The sequence below is a fragment of the Callorhinus ursinus genome, unplaced genomic scaffold (genome assembly GCF_003265705.2).
Source record: "Callorhinus ursinus isolate GAN/ISIS: 27379988/994484 unplaced genomic scaffold, GSC_fseal_2.0 scaffold2, whole genome shotgun sequence".
Classification (NCBI taxonomy): Eukaryota; Metazoa; Chordata; class Mammalia; order Carnivora; family Otariidae; genus Callorhinus; species Callorhinus ursinus.
In genome coordinates this window covers 52137527-52154187 of record NW_027397064.1, presented here as the reverse complement: position 1 = coordinate 52154187, position 16661 = coordinate 52137527, and the positions used below count along the sequence as shown (strand labels likewise).

General features: G+C 38.3%; 1 protein-coding gene across 2 annotated transcripts in view; it reads right to left on the bottom strand.

Moving 5' to 3' along the window:
* CCDC141 (coiled-coil domain containing 141) overlaps positions 1 to 16661 on the bottom strand; it is a 208389-nt gene that overhangs the window by 30001 nt on the left and 161727 nt on the right. For both annotated transcript variants that reach the window (XM_025849253.2, XM_073881808.1), the window contains exons 17-21: positions 13488 to 13676; positions 12274 to 12453; positions 10362 to 10511; positions 1177 to 1317; positions 235 to 429 (exon numbers count right to left, since the gene is read on the bottom strand). In XM_025849253.2, the coding sequence (XP_025705038.2) occupies positions 235 to 429; positions 1177 to 1317; positions 10362 to 10511; positions 12274 to 12453; positions 13488 to 13676 (855 nt within the window). The remainder of the gene's footprint in view (positions 1 to 234; positions 430 to 1176; positions 1318 to 10361; positions 10512 to 12273; positions 12454 to 13487; positions 13677 to 16661) is intronic.

The following is a 16661-nucleotide window of genomic DNA, read 5'->3' as shown; positions in this document are numbered from 1 at the left end:
AAATTAGTAAAATCTTTACGAAGAACAACTGGACAATACAATCAAACCTTGTAACATTCATCCGCTTTGGTCCAGCAATTCTACTTTAAGAAATTATCCTAAGGCAATAATCATGAAAAGGAGGATGATGCATAAATTTAATGACAAAATTAACTGCAGTAGCATTGTTTTAAATTAGCAGAGCAATTTTTAAAAACATTACATATGGACACCATTACAACAAGAAGAGGATACCTCTTCTATCATCTCCTGGAGGTGTTCCGTCAGGTCCAAATTCACCTTGTAATCTGTCACAACTTTGTCAAACTCATCCACATGTTTTTGCAAATCCTTCATCGCTTCCAAAAGAACATTAACTTTATTATTTGGATAATTTAAGAAAGAACCAGAAGTTTTATTCTCAACTTTTTCCATTTTCTTTTTCAAAGCCTGTGCAAAAAAGAAATAGTCTTAAAAATAAGATTCAATTTTTATTTATGAGGCTAGCTGGTGATTACATATTGAGAGAAAAACTTGGAGAAAATTTTTGCAGCTTTCTCCATGATAATATATTAAAATCATAATGATCACAAATGTATTTTGGAAAGAATGGGTTTTCTTCCACATAGTTTATTGATCCATCATTAAAATCATATAGAATATTCACTATATACCAGGTCCTATTCCAGATTTCGAGAATGATATTATGATTTAAAAAAAGATAATGATCATAAAATAAAATATTTTCTTGTCTTCGGGAAGCTCACTGCCTCCTGGGCAAGATATTCAAATAATCTAGCTGGTTCATGTGGTAATCAAGGTAGTATAAGGGGTTCTGGGAGCAGTGGAGGAAGTTCCTGACATAGGCATACGTAAGGAAAGGAAACGGGGTGTATAAAAGGTGTATATGTGCATGTGCGTGTGTGTGTTGTGGGGAACAGTGGAAGCAGAGAGGCTGGGTAGGTTTGGTAGAATCCATTCTAGAGCTGCCTCAAGAGATAAATTAACTTATACATTTTACATGAGGAACTTAACTGTTACAAACGCAGAAAACTACCTTCTGAATCCCAATGCTGCAAAAAAGCCCAAGGGTTAGGCATCTAGAATTGAAATGCAAACTGATTTTGTAATAATCGTAGTAGTGCATACACGCACATACACACACACACAGACACACCATCCACCCTTTCTATTTACCTGTATTTTTTCAGCATGCACATCAACTTGTTGAATTTGATATTTAAGAGCCTTCAGGTTCCGAGCTTTTTCATTTTTCTTGGTGTAATTAAACTTTAAATTGTTGAATTTCTTTTTGATATCTTTGAATGATTCTTTGAGCTGCAGTTCAATAAAAGAAAGAGGTGATTTCCTTAAAATGAGGACACTAATATTGACTTGTAATAAATTCAAAAATCTTAACAATTCAAAATATTCATAGTCTTCAAAATGTATTCAGTGATTTTTCAATAGAAAACAAGTCTGCTAAGTGAACACATAATGCAAATTTAAACATATCCTAAAATATAAATATGAATTGTTCTTTGTACTTTCTGATGTGTAAATTTTTTAGAGAGGGGAGGGAAGGGGTAGAGGGAGAGGGAGAGAGAGAGAATCCTAAGCAGGTTCCACACCCAGTGCACAGCCCCATGCAGGGCTCCATCTGATGACCCTGAGATCATGACCTGAGCCAAAATCAAGAGTCGGGTGCTTAACTGACTGAGCCACCCAGGCGTCCCTTGATTTGTAATTTATAATTAGATTTATAAGTACAGAATATCCTTTGGCTTCCAAACAAGACAGTTTTTATTTATTTATTTTTTTAATTTATTTATTTGAGAGAGAGAGAGAATGAGAGACAGAGAGCATGAGAGGGAGGAGGGTCAGAGGGAGAAGCAGACTCCCTGCTGAGCAGGGAGCCCGATGCGGGACGCGATTCCGGGACTCCAGCATCACAACCTGAGCCGAAGGCAGTCAGTCACTTAACCAACTGAGCCACCCAGGCGCCCTAAACAAGACAGTTTTTAACATATCATAGATTTTCAACAACTCTAATTTTCTTATTTGTATTTATTTGACATTATGTTTCCCATTCATTCTATTCTCTGTGTGCTAGCATTGCCCTAGATCCTTCTGCCTCCCGAGGCTCTCTTACGGTATCAGCAATGAATTGATTAGGCTCTCATGTGCTGTTCCTGTTGCAGAGGTCAATGAAGGGTTGACCTTCAGACCACCAAGGACATTAGTGGGATAAAAGAAGAGACCCAATATGAGAATTAGTAGGAAAAATACTTGCCCAAATCCAGCTAAAAAATTATTTTTCATGAGCGGTTTCCAGGAGAGATTTCCTTCTTAGATATAGGCCACTAACTTCAGATGCCTTTCCAAACCAGAAAGTAAAGTGACAGCGTCACCACTGATGGCAGTGCTAACTTGTGTATAAACAGAGCATATGGCGATGAACCGAGAGTAGGGCATGCGTTAAGACAGCCTAAGAACACCCAGTTCAACTTTACCAGTGAACCAAAGCTCTAAGCAGTCCAGACCCATTAAACACACCACTTTCTGTGCCCTTTTCCATATTCAAGAAAGATAAACATATTGACAGGCAACTCTCTTGTTATATTATCAGCAAAGAGAAGTACAGAGAAAACATAAACCTTCTCAGATTATATGGAAGCATTTAACAGCAAAAAATGAACAATGTCATGGTTGATAAATTTGAGCTATGATAAGAAAAGTCAGAAACACATTAAAATTCTTTTCAATGACAGCAAACAAATTATTTGGAGGGGAACAAAAGCCATGTACATGCTAGATTTTAGACTTGTAATACATAAAAAGCATATTGGCCCTAAAAAATATTTGCTTTCTCAAAATGCTTATTTCAAATTCTGCATATTGTAGTAACAGAACCTTTACCTTATCTTTAACATTTCTTGGAGACAATTATCTATAAAGGCCTTAGCAGACTTGCATACATGGAAATTATTATGCTGATGCAATTTTTGCCTCTGACACACCTATACATAATCAGTTTTGTTTATTTTATATGGTAAATGAAATTGTTGAATGCTAGTTTTAAGCTACCAATTAAGCCAACCACAGAGACCATATTAAACATTTAAACTGATAAATCAGTAACATTCTCAAGAGATGGTAAGAACTATAGTTTCAAAATTTGAGAACTATTTCTCTATTAGAACTCACACAAGTATTTGAGAAGTCATATTCATTTGGTATACTTTTGAAATAACCAATTAATATTTAAATTCTTTGACATTCAGTGTTTTAATATGAACATGTTTGATTTTAGTGGGAAAAGACAAATGGGATTGAGATATAAAGGGACTACATCCGGAGTTATTCACATAAAACTTGGGCAGGAACTCTTATGACTCCCAAAGTCATAATCTGCAATTGTAGGTATAATAACTACCACATCTGAGGAAACCACAGATTCTTGTATTAAAAAACATGTCCCCAATAGAGAGTTACTGTTTCATGGGTACAGAATTTCTGTTTGGGATGAAGAAAAAGTTCTGGATATGGATAGTGGTAATGGTAGTAGAACAATGTGAATGTACTTAATATCATTATCGGTACCTGTAAAATGGTTAAGGAGGTAAACCTCATGTTATGTGCATTTTACTACAATTAAAAATATAATTTTTTAATAAAAATAAACAGAAGAAAAGAAAAAAGAAAAGGGAAAATATATGTCCTATCATTAATAAGTATCCATTGGAAAATAAAATTTTATATTCGTTTTTCTCTTACTGGAACATGATACACATTACAAACTTCAGTCTAGAGAAAGGAAGAGGGGCTCTGTCAATAATCACTGGGTTACGTCTGCTTGTTTAAATGGGAAAGATCAACTTCTATTTGAAAACTATGTGATGAACGGAGAAAGGCTGAGCCTTAACACTGTAATTCTAAACCATGAAATTTTAAATCTGCTTTGGATCAAAAAATTTAAGGCCGATAAATGATGAGCACAATTTTATTTCTGTGGCTTCAGAATGTATGCACTTCCACAGAAATGATTTATAAGATATATATAAGTTCATGGCGCTATGGGTATGTGAAATGGAATCAGCTTCTTTCTGACACAGGAACTCCTTTGACAAAGTTGCTGGCACTTTTCTCTTTTGGTCCCGCTAGAAATGCACTTTAAATCTTGTGCCTTTCCCAGCTCGAATTTAGGACTGTTGCAGATACAAGTGGAAGGTAGCATGAAGGAACTACCTTTAGCAACTAGGTTTTCAGAAAAACCTAACCATGCCTAAATTTCTTACCTGCACATTCCAACATGAAAACTTAACTTCCCATCTAACCCCTATATAACTTGTGATCATCTTTTTTGTATATTATTTTTTTAAAGTTTTTTATTGTTATGTTAATCACCATATATTACATCATTAGTTTTTGATGTAGTGTTCCATGATTCATTGTTTGTTCATAACACCCAGTGCTCCATGCAGAATGTGCCTTCTTTAATACCCATCACCAGGCTAACCCATCCCCCTACCCTCCTCCCCTCTAGAACCCTCAGTTTGTTTTTCAGAGTCCATCATCTCTCATGGTTCGTCTCCCCCTCTGGCTTACTCCCCTTCATTCTTCCTCTCCTGTTATCTTCTTCTTTTTCTTTTTTCTTAAAATATGTTGTGTTATTTGTTTCAGAAGTACAGATCTGTGATTCAACAGTCTTGCACAATTCACAGCACTCACCATAGCACATACCCTCCCCAATGTGATCATCTTTTTAAAGGAACTGAGTGCCATGGTTGCTTGGCTATGGAACCATTGTTCCTGTAGCTGTTTCTAACTTTAGTTAGCTTGTCAACAATGGGGAACAGTGGAAATGGCAAGACAACTGCTCAACTAGAACACGTTAGCAGAAAAAAACACCCAACACTGGGGCAGGATAGTTCACCCTATTCAAAAAATTGAAATGTTGTTATAATCCATATTAACAAAGTTTCTAAAAGTCTTTAAAAAACCAGGAGGAATTTTTTTTCTAATGAATAATATGATTTTCCTGTCTTTCCACTTGTTCAGTTCCTCCATATTTGTTATGGAATCAGCAGACTAAGTTAACAGAGCTATACTTAGGAATAAAATTAAGACTTTAAAATTGTGGTTCTTTTGGAACCAGCAGAATGAACATCTTCACCATATTTCTCAGGGAGCAGTGAGCTTCTCTCAGGGTTAGGAATGAACAAAGCTTCTTTGAGAAGAAGCAGAAGCAAAACGAGGCTGATGACGACCGGGTTAGACTGCTATTCTTAGTCTTGACTAAGCTGGTTGAGGCTGCTTTGGCATAAGAGTGTATTATTGTGAGTCTGGTGCTGGCAAAGCCAATTTACATGAGGGACATGGGACATTTTAATACTAAGGAAACCCATAAAAAAAAAAAAGCCTCTCCGGGCACCCGAGTGGCTCAGTTAAGCGTCTGACTCTTGATATCAGCTCAGGTCTTGATCTCAGGGTCCTGAGTTCAAGCTCCATGTTGGGCTCCACACTGGGCATGGAGCCTACTAAAAAAATTAAAAAAGAAAGGCTTCATTGGAACTATGGCACAGGTTTGGCCAGATGAAAAACTACAAAACAAATAGTCCATTTCTCTTCATGTCCACTTCACGAGCTTCATTTCTTGCTCATCCTTTTGCCCCAGAAAAAAGCTTTCTGATGCTCATTTTCAGTAACAGGTTTCCAAATTATCACCTCCCAAGGACGCTTGCATTTGAAGTGGAAGGACCCAAAGATTCATAATTCAACCTGAATGATTTGCTACAATTACTATGGCTAGACTATTCAGCCTAAGTGCTGGAGAGCTTTCAGGACAAGGCTCCCTGGGCCTCCTTGTGCTTGGCAACCACGCGGCTGCGCATCTTTGTGCGCTCAGGGCCAGCGCTGCGGCTGCAGAAGTGGGGCAGCCTGCGGAGAGAGGACGCTGGCTCCATTTGACATGGTGTCTCAGTAATGGCTATTGTCTCCGCCCCGCAAGGTCTGTGTGTTCATGTTACGTTGGTTTTATTTTCTGGACATGGTAACTATTTTAAACTAGAGCTCTCTATATTCTTCAGGAAAAAGAGTCACTTTGCAGATGTGAAACACCAAACTTTTAACACCTTTTATGCCTATGGATGTTCATTTTCAGAACAAATATATCTTCTCTATTCTCTTCTATATACCCTCTGGATGGACCCATGGTGTGGACTGGTTGTGACTGGCTGTGACTTGAAGTCCCACGGGCTTTAATTCAGTCTGGGCTCCACGTTCCCTGAAGAATTTTATATGCTCACGGTCTAGTACACAGTAGCCACATTGGCGATATGTGTCGAATGACGATAGTTTAGTTTTTTTCCTTAAAATGACGAGTTAGGGTTATCGATCTGGAAAATGATAATCCCCGGCACCATACCACAATACTGCCCACCGCTTGTTTGACCCGTCCGGGCACTCTTTATCTGCCTCTTATCCTGCCAGTAGGGGACTCTCCATGGTCATTTTGTCAACAGCAAAGTGCTATATGAGGTCAGGAAGTTCGATTTCATGAGTTGGGTGTCTATTCCCCTGTTCTAATTTGCTGCTTCTCATTTGCCTTGTATCTCTGGAACTCAGATGACCGACTTATCCAAATTGACAAAAAAATTTGTGTAACTGGAACCTGAGACTCCGACATATGGAATAGACCTATATATACACCAAGTCCTTTTCTGCTTCCTTCCCGATGGGTAGGATGTTGCTACAGTGTAAAAATTTCAGGCTAAAGTATTCTAATTATATGAAAGCTTCTGTTTGCAAAACTTATTTTGAGAGAATGGGTACCAACCCAATTTTGTCACTGCTGGTTTTTTTTTTCAGCAAAGTAATTGTGACCCATAAGGAGACTCCAGTTACAAATTTCCATTAACATTATGTAAAAGTAATTTTTTTGGTCAGGTTGCAGATAGAAAACATGCTTGATATTAACTTATTACGTTTCTAAATGAAGATGTGTAAAAGAATGAGTAGCTAATTATGTTCTGTCATGTCTCACCACAGAGAATGTCTGTAATGCTTTGTGTATTAACAGTTTATTTATGTTGCCAGGCAAGAAAATATATGGTAAAATTCAACATTCATGCATACAAATGTATCTTTGTGTGAAATGAGTAGAAAAAAACTCCACGAAATCTGGCAGTCTGAAGGCTGTGAAGGTAGACATGGAGAAAATGAGATTTTTATAATTTCCTATGTCTTATGTAGTACATGAAATGAGAAAATAATATTTTACCTAAAGATAAGGCACAGAACCATGGTTCTTTGTCTTTAAAGAATATCATATCACATTAAAAAAAATTGCATTTAGAACACCTCCCTTTATTTTGCCCTGAGGTACCGAGTCCTCTGCTAGGGACCTCTAGGGCAGTTATAAACAGGAAAGTTAGTTAGGGCATCATCAACAAGTAATTTTGATTGAAATGACCGAATGAACTGTGCTATTGTACCAGAGCATCCAAACAGCTTGTCATGGCTATGCCAGAAAACAAGGCTAGCAGAGGAAAGCACAGAGGAAGGGTACATGGCGCATCAGACCATGCCATGGTTGAATGCGTTAAAGCAGGGAGTGAGTGGGGACTCTGAGTTTAGCAAGTGACATCGTGTTGGTGCCCAGTAAAGACTGAAGACCAATAGATGAGCTTTTGGCCCAAAGCTGACTCCTCAACACACCAGGAACAGAAGCTTTGCAGTCCTAGAGCACACTGTTCAAATGCAAATCCTACACACCTCCGGTTTCTTGTCCTAAAAAGGAAGATGTGTCGAAGTCGAGATCTTCCAAAATCTATTTCCACCCAGAATCTGTGAACTTCCAAGAAGCACTTGAAGCACACTGGAAGCAAAACAATGTGTTTCCAAATCAATTTAAAAAATAAAATGCATTGGGTTCCCTGGGTGGCTTAGTCGGTTGGGTATTTGCCTTTAGTTCAGGTCATGATCCCAAGGTCCTGGGATCAAGCCTTGTGTCGGGCTCCCTGCTCAGCTGGGGTGCCTGCTTTTCTCTCTCCCCTCTTCTCTCTCTCTCTCAAATAAATAAATAAAATCTTCAAAAAAAATGCAATGTTTGCTCTAGTTCTCTGGTGGGGTGTCTGACTTTAATGTTTTTATATACAAAAAAAGTAGTGTAACATATTGCTTTTAATTTTTTATAATGTTTTAAGTACCTATGCCAAATATTAATAATGATAATATAAAAAATGTCGAGGTGTATAAATATTATCACCACTTGGAATCTACCCATCTGCACTCTGATATTCACAATACAAACTAGAGTGTATGTATATTTATTTCACTAAAGTGCGTGAAAAATATTCCTTCTGATTATCTTCCCATTAGGCTTGTGGTTGGAAAGTTTAGGGTGTGCATGCTACACTGTGACATGCCTACTAAATTTCTATAAGAAGAAAAGGAGGAAAGGACCAAAGATTTTCAAAGAGCCTTTAAATATGAAATTGTAACTTACATCAAAGAGTAGTTGGATATGAAGTAGAAGCAAGTGGGAAGACTAGTTCTCTTAATGTTTAAAGTCATGTTAAAGTGATACCTGATTCCTAAATCAAACCCACATGTATCTGGTTGCTCATGGTACAGACAATCCTTGGGCGTCCCGACTGTGACTACAAGGGACATCTGTCATCTCAGCTAGCTGGCTCCCAGCAGAGGCTCATCACGAGGCAACCTGTAAATAGAACCACTGTGGGAAAGGCCTGAACAGGGAGACCCAACTCCATACAAGCCACAGCACATCAGGAAGATGGAAACTGAGATATAGGGAGCTGGGAGTAACCCTTACCCTCCTCTGCCTGTGGTTTCAGTTAGTATAGAGCTGTGCATCCCTGCAGCAAGAGAGATTTTTGGCAAAACAAAAGTTTACCAAAGTAGAAGAAGGAAGAAGAAGAAAAAGAGGGGGAGGGATTAGAGAGGGGGAGGAGGAGGAAGGGAAGAAAGAAGATTACTTTGGGGATAGGTAGGAAAAAAATTGTTTGCAAGCCTGCAAATCTAAATGTTATAGCTTTGGGGAGAATAATGTTTTCTTTAATATTGTTTTCTTTAATAAGACCTGAATGAAGTATTGTTAGCTGAAACTGGAAGAGGACATAGAGGGTAGGCTACACTCTGGGTTTAACCTCGAATGAATCTCTAGCCCAGAATGCATCCCTGGAACATGGACTCTGAGCAGCAACTCTACAGTCCTGTGGCACATAGCTAAAATGAAAGTCGTCGTTGATGTTCCTGTTTCTCTCCTGGGATCCACATGGCCTCTCCTGTTCTCTGCCCCTCTCAGTTTCCTTCCAGCCCTGCTCCCTTCCTGCACCTGCCCGTGGTCTAGAAAAGTGTGGCCTGCAGGAAGGAGTACTTCAGAGCTAGACCACCATTCAAGTTTAGTTACTCATACTTGAGTCCTTGAGCTAATGTTGTCTGATATTTGATACTTGCTGGGCCCAGATTATGTAAATAATTGGGCATATACAAAATGTTTGAGAAGGTTTACCACTTCCTTTTCCTTCACCCGCTTTTGTAATGGACTTGAGACTGATGGACTCTGAAACATTTTGCTCTGAATGGAGATAAATCTGGCATTACAGTACTCTGTATCCTGCTGTCAATTCTCAGTCAAAAGTCAGGTTCTATATTTTCTATGCTGATCTATGTTTTCTCCCCAGAATAAGTTTATTTAAATGGGAAGTTTAACTAGGGGAGGGTTACTGTGGCTTGCTACATGTTTGGGGGTTGGGGTTTGGATAGAATTGAGGGGGAGGAGGTGGAATTATGTGTTTGTGAGCAGGTGCATGGATGTAGAGGATGACTTTCATCTGTTATTCCTTTTTCTCTAGAAGTTGTTTTGCCAGGAAGCCACTCCATTTGAGTAAATATGAAACCAGCCACTTGACTTTGGTGATAATACTTTATAGCCTCTGAGGCAAAGAGCCTGCTCCCCTGGCCCTTGGCACCCCCCTTCACTATGAGTCAATGGTACTTAAATAGAATCTCAGCAATTCGGAGCTGGCTTCATGGGGATGGCATCACACTCTCTGCCCTAATGGGCTATATCCACTCAAGCAAGCAATTGCTGTACAGGCTTGAGTGGGGGGAAAGAAAGCAAATAAAACACCACAATAGTGTATTCTAGGTTTTTCTATGCATTGACAACATACTGACTTGTGTGCTTGAAATTTACTCAAACTTTCAGAGCCCTGAGACTGTACTTGGTGGATGAAAAGTCAAGGTGGAATAAAAGGTCTCCTGATTGTGGGTGCACACGTACAGACAAGAGACACGTGCTTTAGGTTCAGAGCAGCTTTTGACAATGTCGGTTCTCACCCCTGCCACCCCACCTCGTTTATCTTGTCCCTTGTGGTGCAGTACTCCAAGCTGCGGGTCAGGGTCTGTTCACACTCCTGGGCTTTGGCACGCCAGTTCACACGGTCCCTCTCAAGGATGTCTAGCTGCTGCTGCAGGTTCTTTGCAGAAATGTTAGAGCAGTTCTGAAAATGAAAGAGAAGAGGAAGTGAAGGAATGGGTGAAATGGCAATGGGACGAATGTGCTATTTACCTGTGTTATGAAACTTATAAAGGACATTAAAAAACCGGTTCCTGGCTTACCTTACCTTAAGCATATTTGAATGTAATGATTTCAGAAAGAAGCCAGACACCAACATGTTGGGGAAGGCAAACCATTGCAACTCTAGTCTTGAAACTTCAGTTTTCAAAGATTGGCTTATCACACCCAACTCTTCAGAGACGCCGTTTATTATAAGGTATAATTTTTACTTCAAAAGGCATAAAATATGCATTGGAAACATTCAGCTTCTGCACTATAATTTTCCTGTCAACTTGAACTTAACCTCAGGTTCATTATGCAAGTGTGCCAATCTCTGCTCAACACAGAGGGCTGCTGAGGCCAAGGCCAGATGAGGGCTGGAGAACAATTTATAATATTATTTGTGCAAAGTGACACATCTTACTTTTTTCTTTCTTTTTAAAATAAATTTATTAATAAAATAAAACTCTTTAAAAAGAAAACTCCTTCTTGGTAAAAACCAATTCTATAAACAGTGACAGATATTTTGTATTTCTATATCTTTCAGTTAAAAAATTAAAAAAAACCTTTAGGTTCATTGCATTCCATATCATTTAGTGGAGATTGTAAATGAGCTTTAAAGTAAAATTGGCCATTATTATTTTATTTATGTTATACATATTGGATAGAATAAACAATCTTTTCTCCCCTCAAATTAGGAATTTGGAGAAGGATTTAAAAAAAAATCAGAGTCCAATGTGTTATTTATAAAATTATGATCTGGAAATATTTTCTTCTTTTTTAGGATCTTTTGTTAAGGTCAGTCCAGTGGCATAAAGCAGATCCAGTGACGAGTACCCAAGCCTTTGGTGAAGCCAGGAAGCTCCTTCTTTATGGGCTTTTATGGATAAAGCAGCTTCTCTGGGCCTCAGATCCTTCTTTTATAAAATGAGTGTCCTGGGCTAGATTATCTCTAGGATACCTTCCAGATCCGAAATGCTAAAGCAGCATAGGTCCAATCAAAATATAACCTGAGCCACATGAATAATTAAAAATTTTCCAGTAGCTATATTAAAAAGTAAAAAAAGAAACAAGTGCAACTCATTTTCATTATATAGTTTGTTCAACCAAATATCATCATTTTAACATGTAAACACATGTAAAAATATTAATAGTTTTTTATACTGTCTTTGAAATCTAGCGTGTATTTCACACTTATAAGCACTTCTTAATTGTTGCTCAACTTCTATCAGAAATACTTGATCTGTATTCAAATTTCATAGTTTATAGTTTAAAATGTGGATTCACATATGCAAGCTGTTCCCAACGTACTTAAAAGTTTTTCCATAATTACAGTGAGTGTCAGTTTTAAAATTTAAATTAATTAAAAATAAATAAAATTAAAAGTTTAGTTCTTTAGTTGCATTAGGCACATTTCAAATGCAAAAACCTGACTGCCATCCATATTAGACAACACAGCTCTACAATTCTACATTTTAATTAGCATGAGAATAGATGTATTAAACAAGACTTTTATAAACAGATTTTTCTCCTTAAAAGTCTTTTCTTTTGTTATAGGTGGTAGAGATTCACCACAAATAACTATCCCAATGGTTTAATGTATTTTTAAATTTAACATATACTAGGCAGTCTGCCTGGTTTCTTTGATATTGTACCCAACTCTCAGCTTTAATTACGTGTGAGTGATGGTGTTCTAAGTTGCTTACAGGCCGTTGCACTGATGAGATGACATCCACTCCCAGGGAAAGGGCCAGTTTATGGAGATGATCAATATGTGCCTGCTTTTCCTGCAAGTGACTGAGGTGAACCTGGGCTTCGTGGGCATCATCCAGATCCTTTGGCTCTTCTAAAAACTCCATTTCCCTTGATTTGTTGAGATGACCCAGCTGGAATTTAGGACATTAACAATTAACATGGATTTCCTATTTTTTATGAAGATAGATTTTTTTTTAAAAGCCTACTTGCTATAACCAATTTTACTACCTGGTCAAAATGCTGCCAAGCCCATCTATAATTATTAGTGTTATAGACCAAAAAAATGTTACAGTGCTTCAGATTGGTAGGGTAAAATTGAGGGATTAACACTGTCAGTTCTATTAAAGAAGAAAACACTCTTAGACTTGTGATCTGAGTAAATTCAGAGGCTATTTTAAAGGGATATTGATAGATGTCCATTTTCTGTTAATAGAAGCTAATAATTATAAAACTCTATTGAGCACTCCATATTGTCAGTTACTTGAGATACAAAAAAACAAAACAAAAAGAATTTGTTTTCTTCCCTTGAAGAGCTTACACTTGAGTTGAGGGGAAGAAGTAATTTAGAATCAAGATGCTAGGGGTGCCTGCGTGTCTTAGTCACGAGTCTGCCTTTGGCTCAGGTCATGATCCCAGGGTCCTGTGATCAAGCCCCACATCAGGCTCCCTGCTTAGCAGGGAGTCTGCTTCTCCATCTCCCTCTCCCCCTACTCTTGCTCTCTCTCTCTCACTCTTTCTCTCAAATAAATAGATAAAATATTAAAAAAAAGAATCAAGATGTTAAAAATGACAAATGTGTGAAATAAACAATGAAGGTTCTGGAAATTTAGAAGAGAGATAAAACATTCCAAGTGACATAGGTTTGTTGGAAGCAGGGACAGGGTTTAAATAGTAGAGGGGAGAGAAAAGGATCTGTCAGGTAATGGCACCTGAGAGTCCAGGCTTGGACTTAGGAATGTGTGCACTATCTTTGAGGGACAAAGAAGAGCTCAGTTTGGCTGGATCATAAGGGAGGATAGAGGCATAGTGAGAAAAAAGTTAAAGGCCAGATTGTGGAAAGCTCCTAATACCAGACTAAAAAATTTGGCCTTTTTTACACAATAATTTATTTTTAACTTTATAGTTTAAAAGTGAGGGTTGTCCAGCTATCCGTGACAAGTCTTACCTTTTCCTTGACTTGGTGGAATTGGACCACCTTGTACAGGATATCCTCGTAATCTCGGATTCTCTCTTTCTGTGTTTGATGGAGATGAATAAGCTCCTTCAGTTGTTGAGACTTCTCTTTCATAGGGGCTCCTTTGCCACTTAACTCTTCTGATTCTTTTATAATGTACTGAACTTCATCATTCAGTTGCTAAAAAGTTAAAAGCAATAAAAATATCCAGCTTTTAGGGAGCTTTTTACTTTATAGCTGACTATAGGAAGACCTAAATCACAAATCATTCTCTCATTTGTTAACAATTATTTATTGTCAGCCCCATCCCATCCCTGCAAATCCAAGCTTTGTGCTTGATGCTAAGGATACATTATTCTATCCCTAACTTCTCAGAAATTTAAAAAAAAATTATCAGCAATACAAAAAAACATGTTTCAAAGCCAGCTGGTAAACTACAAGTCACCTATGTCTGTGGCACATCAAATACTCCAGTTATCTGTTAAGTGAATGTATTTTAGATATTTTGTGAAGCCATGACCATCTCTGATATTTAATATAGACTAGAATCAGGCAGTGTAGTAAAAACACCAGAGAAGGCAAGTCTAAAAATATATTGGGGGAATTATTTGTCCTCTAGAATAACAGAATGGTTGGAGTGACCTACCAGCTGAGCAATGTGGTAGATATGCCGCCTTAAAAATGGTCAACCCATAATCCCCCAGGGTGCCTGGGTGGCTTGGTTGGTTAAACGACTGCTTTCGGCTCAGGTCATGATCCCAGAGTCCTGGGATCGAGTGCCACATCGGGCTCCTGGCTCAGCGGGGAGCCTGCTTCTCCCTCTGACCCTCTTCCCTCTCATGCTGTTTCTCTCTCTCTCTTTCAAATAAATAAATAAATAAATAAATAAAATCTTTAAAAAAAAAATGGTCATCCCAGAATCCACTAATAGCCACCACATGTAGGGAGGGATGAAGCAGCTTCGTTTTTACCCAGCACTGCTCAGAGATCCCTTATAGGAATCCAGATTCTGGGACAGAACTTGCAAAGGGTGGACAACTCAAAGAGGAAGTCACTATAATATCAGGGATGGATCTTTTTCTATCAAGGAAAAAAGTAATGGAAATGATTTAGGCAAAAGAAATAATTTGCAGAAGAGTAACAGAAAGGTCTTCAAGTTGAAATCAAGCACAGGGACATCAAATATATGCACGACACAGTGACAGAACTAACAAAGCTTGGAAATGGCCCCTGACTTCGAGGGATTTACACACTTACGCATGTGCAGGGGCATGTGCATACATGTAAACATGAAATGCAAATAGGCATATATAACACAGGGCATATCAAAGTATCTAACACGTAGGGTAGTTGAATTTTCTAAGATTTTACAAGAACTCGTTCACCATGGGCTACAATGGTGTGTTTTTGTGCGGGGGGCTGGTTATCCATGATATCAGTTTTATTTTAAAGAATCTAAAATAGATATTCCCTAAAGGAATCTTCCATTTTCTGATTTGGCATTCTTTAAGGCCAACACTTAGGAAGTTGTGACCAACAGAAACGCAGATAGCTTGACTTTGCAGCAAAGAACAAGAAGCCAGGCAGGAGGACAGCATGACCAGCAGCAATCACTTTTGGCAGCTGTATCAGGTTTAGGAGCTGCAGGAGGTGGAGGGTATGGAATGCATTCACAGTCAGGGCCTGGCAACATGACTCATGGTTTTATCTCTCATCTCCTGAGGGCTCTCTGAGAGGGAGAACGGGAGAGCACAGCAAGATTCCTGGGAGGGTGTTGGGAACCTGGGATGCCAGTGGGCAAGGACAGTGATATCATAGTGGCAATTTCGGGGACAAACGGTGGCAGGGCCTCTGTGTCAGAGCTTGCCCATCCTTGCTCTCAGATGTCTTCATCTAAAATGTGTCTATACCTCTTAGGGAAATAATTAGAGTCAATATATGTGATAAATATATTAATAACAAAATAATTTGACATAAATTAAAATAATCTAAGATAAGAATATATTAAGGACATTTTGTAGCCTGAATGTTTGTGTCTCCTCAAATACAGAACAGTGCAGAACAACAGTAAGAAAAATGTCTTTTTTTAAAGTGGAGTTTTAGACAAGCGATGTTTTTGTTTAAAAAAAAAGTAACTCACCCATCTGTGAAAATTAATTAGGTAAACCTCAACGGAACAGTTTCGTTTTGTTTTGTGTTGTCTTTTAACATCTTTATTTTGAAATAATCATCGATTCAAAGAAAATTACAAAGAATTGTACAGGGAGGGACGCCTGGGTGGCTCAGTCGTTAAGTGTCTGCTTTCGGTTCAGGTCCTGATCCCAGGGTCCAGGGATCCAGCCCCGCATCGGGCTCCCTGCTGGGCAGGAAGTCTGCTTCTCCCTCTCCCACTCCCCCTGCTTGTGTTCCCTCTCTTGCTGTGTCTCTCTCTCTGTCAAATAAATAAATAAAATCTTAAAAAAAAAAAGAATTGTACAGGGAAGTTCCATGCTCCTTTTCTCTAGTCTTCTCTTCCCCAAAGTTAACATCTTGTATAACAAGATAAAAACCAGGAAGCTGACATTCGTACAATCCACAGAGTTGTTTTGGATTTCTCCAATTACACATGCACTTGTGTGTGTGTCTGTGTGTCTGTGTATATGTGTAGTCCTATGCAATTTTATCACATGTGTAGCTTAATGTAACCACAACCACAATCAAGATAAGGGACTATTCAATCACCACATGGCTCCCTTTATAATGATTTCCTCCCCTAATCATCCCTAACTTCTGACACCAGTTCTCCATCTCTCAAGTTTTGTTGTTTCAAGAACATTATATAAATGAATCACACAATAAACAACATTTGGGATTGGCTGTTTTCTTTCAGCCAATTCCCTTGAGATTCATCCAGGCTCTTGTGTATATAAATCATTCATGCCTTTTATTGCTGTGTAGTATTCCATGACATGGCTGTTTAGTTTAATCATTAGTTTAAACATTCCCTGTTGAAGGACATCTTGGGTAGTTACTAGTTGGGGGCTATTTTGAATAAAGCTGCTATAAACATTTGTGTACATAGTATTTAGTATGTAAGTTTTCATTTCTCTGAGATAAATGCCCAAGAGTACAACTGCTAAGTCATATGGCAATCCATTTTATGTTTTATTTATTTTTTTATTTTAT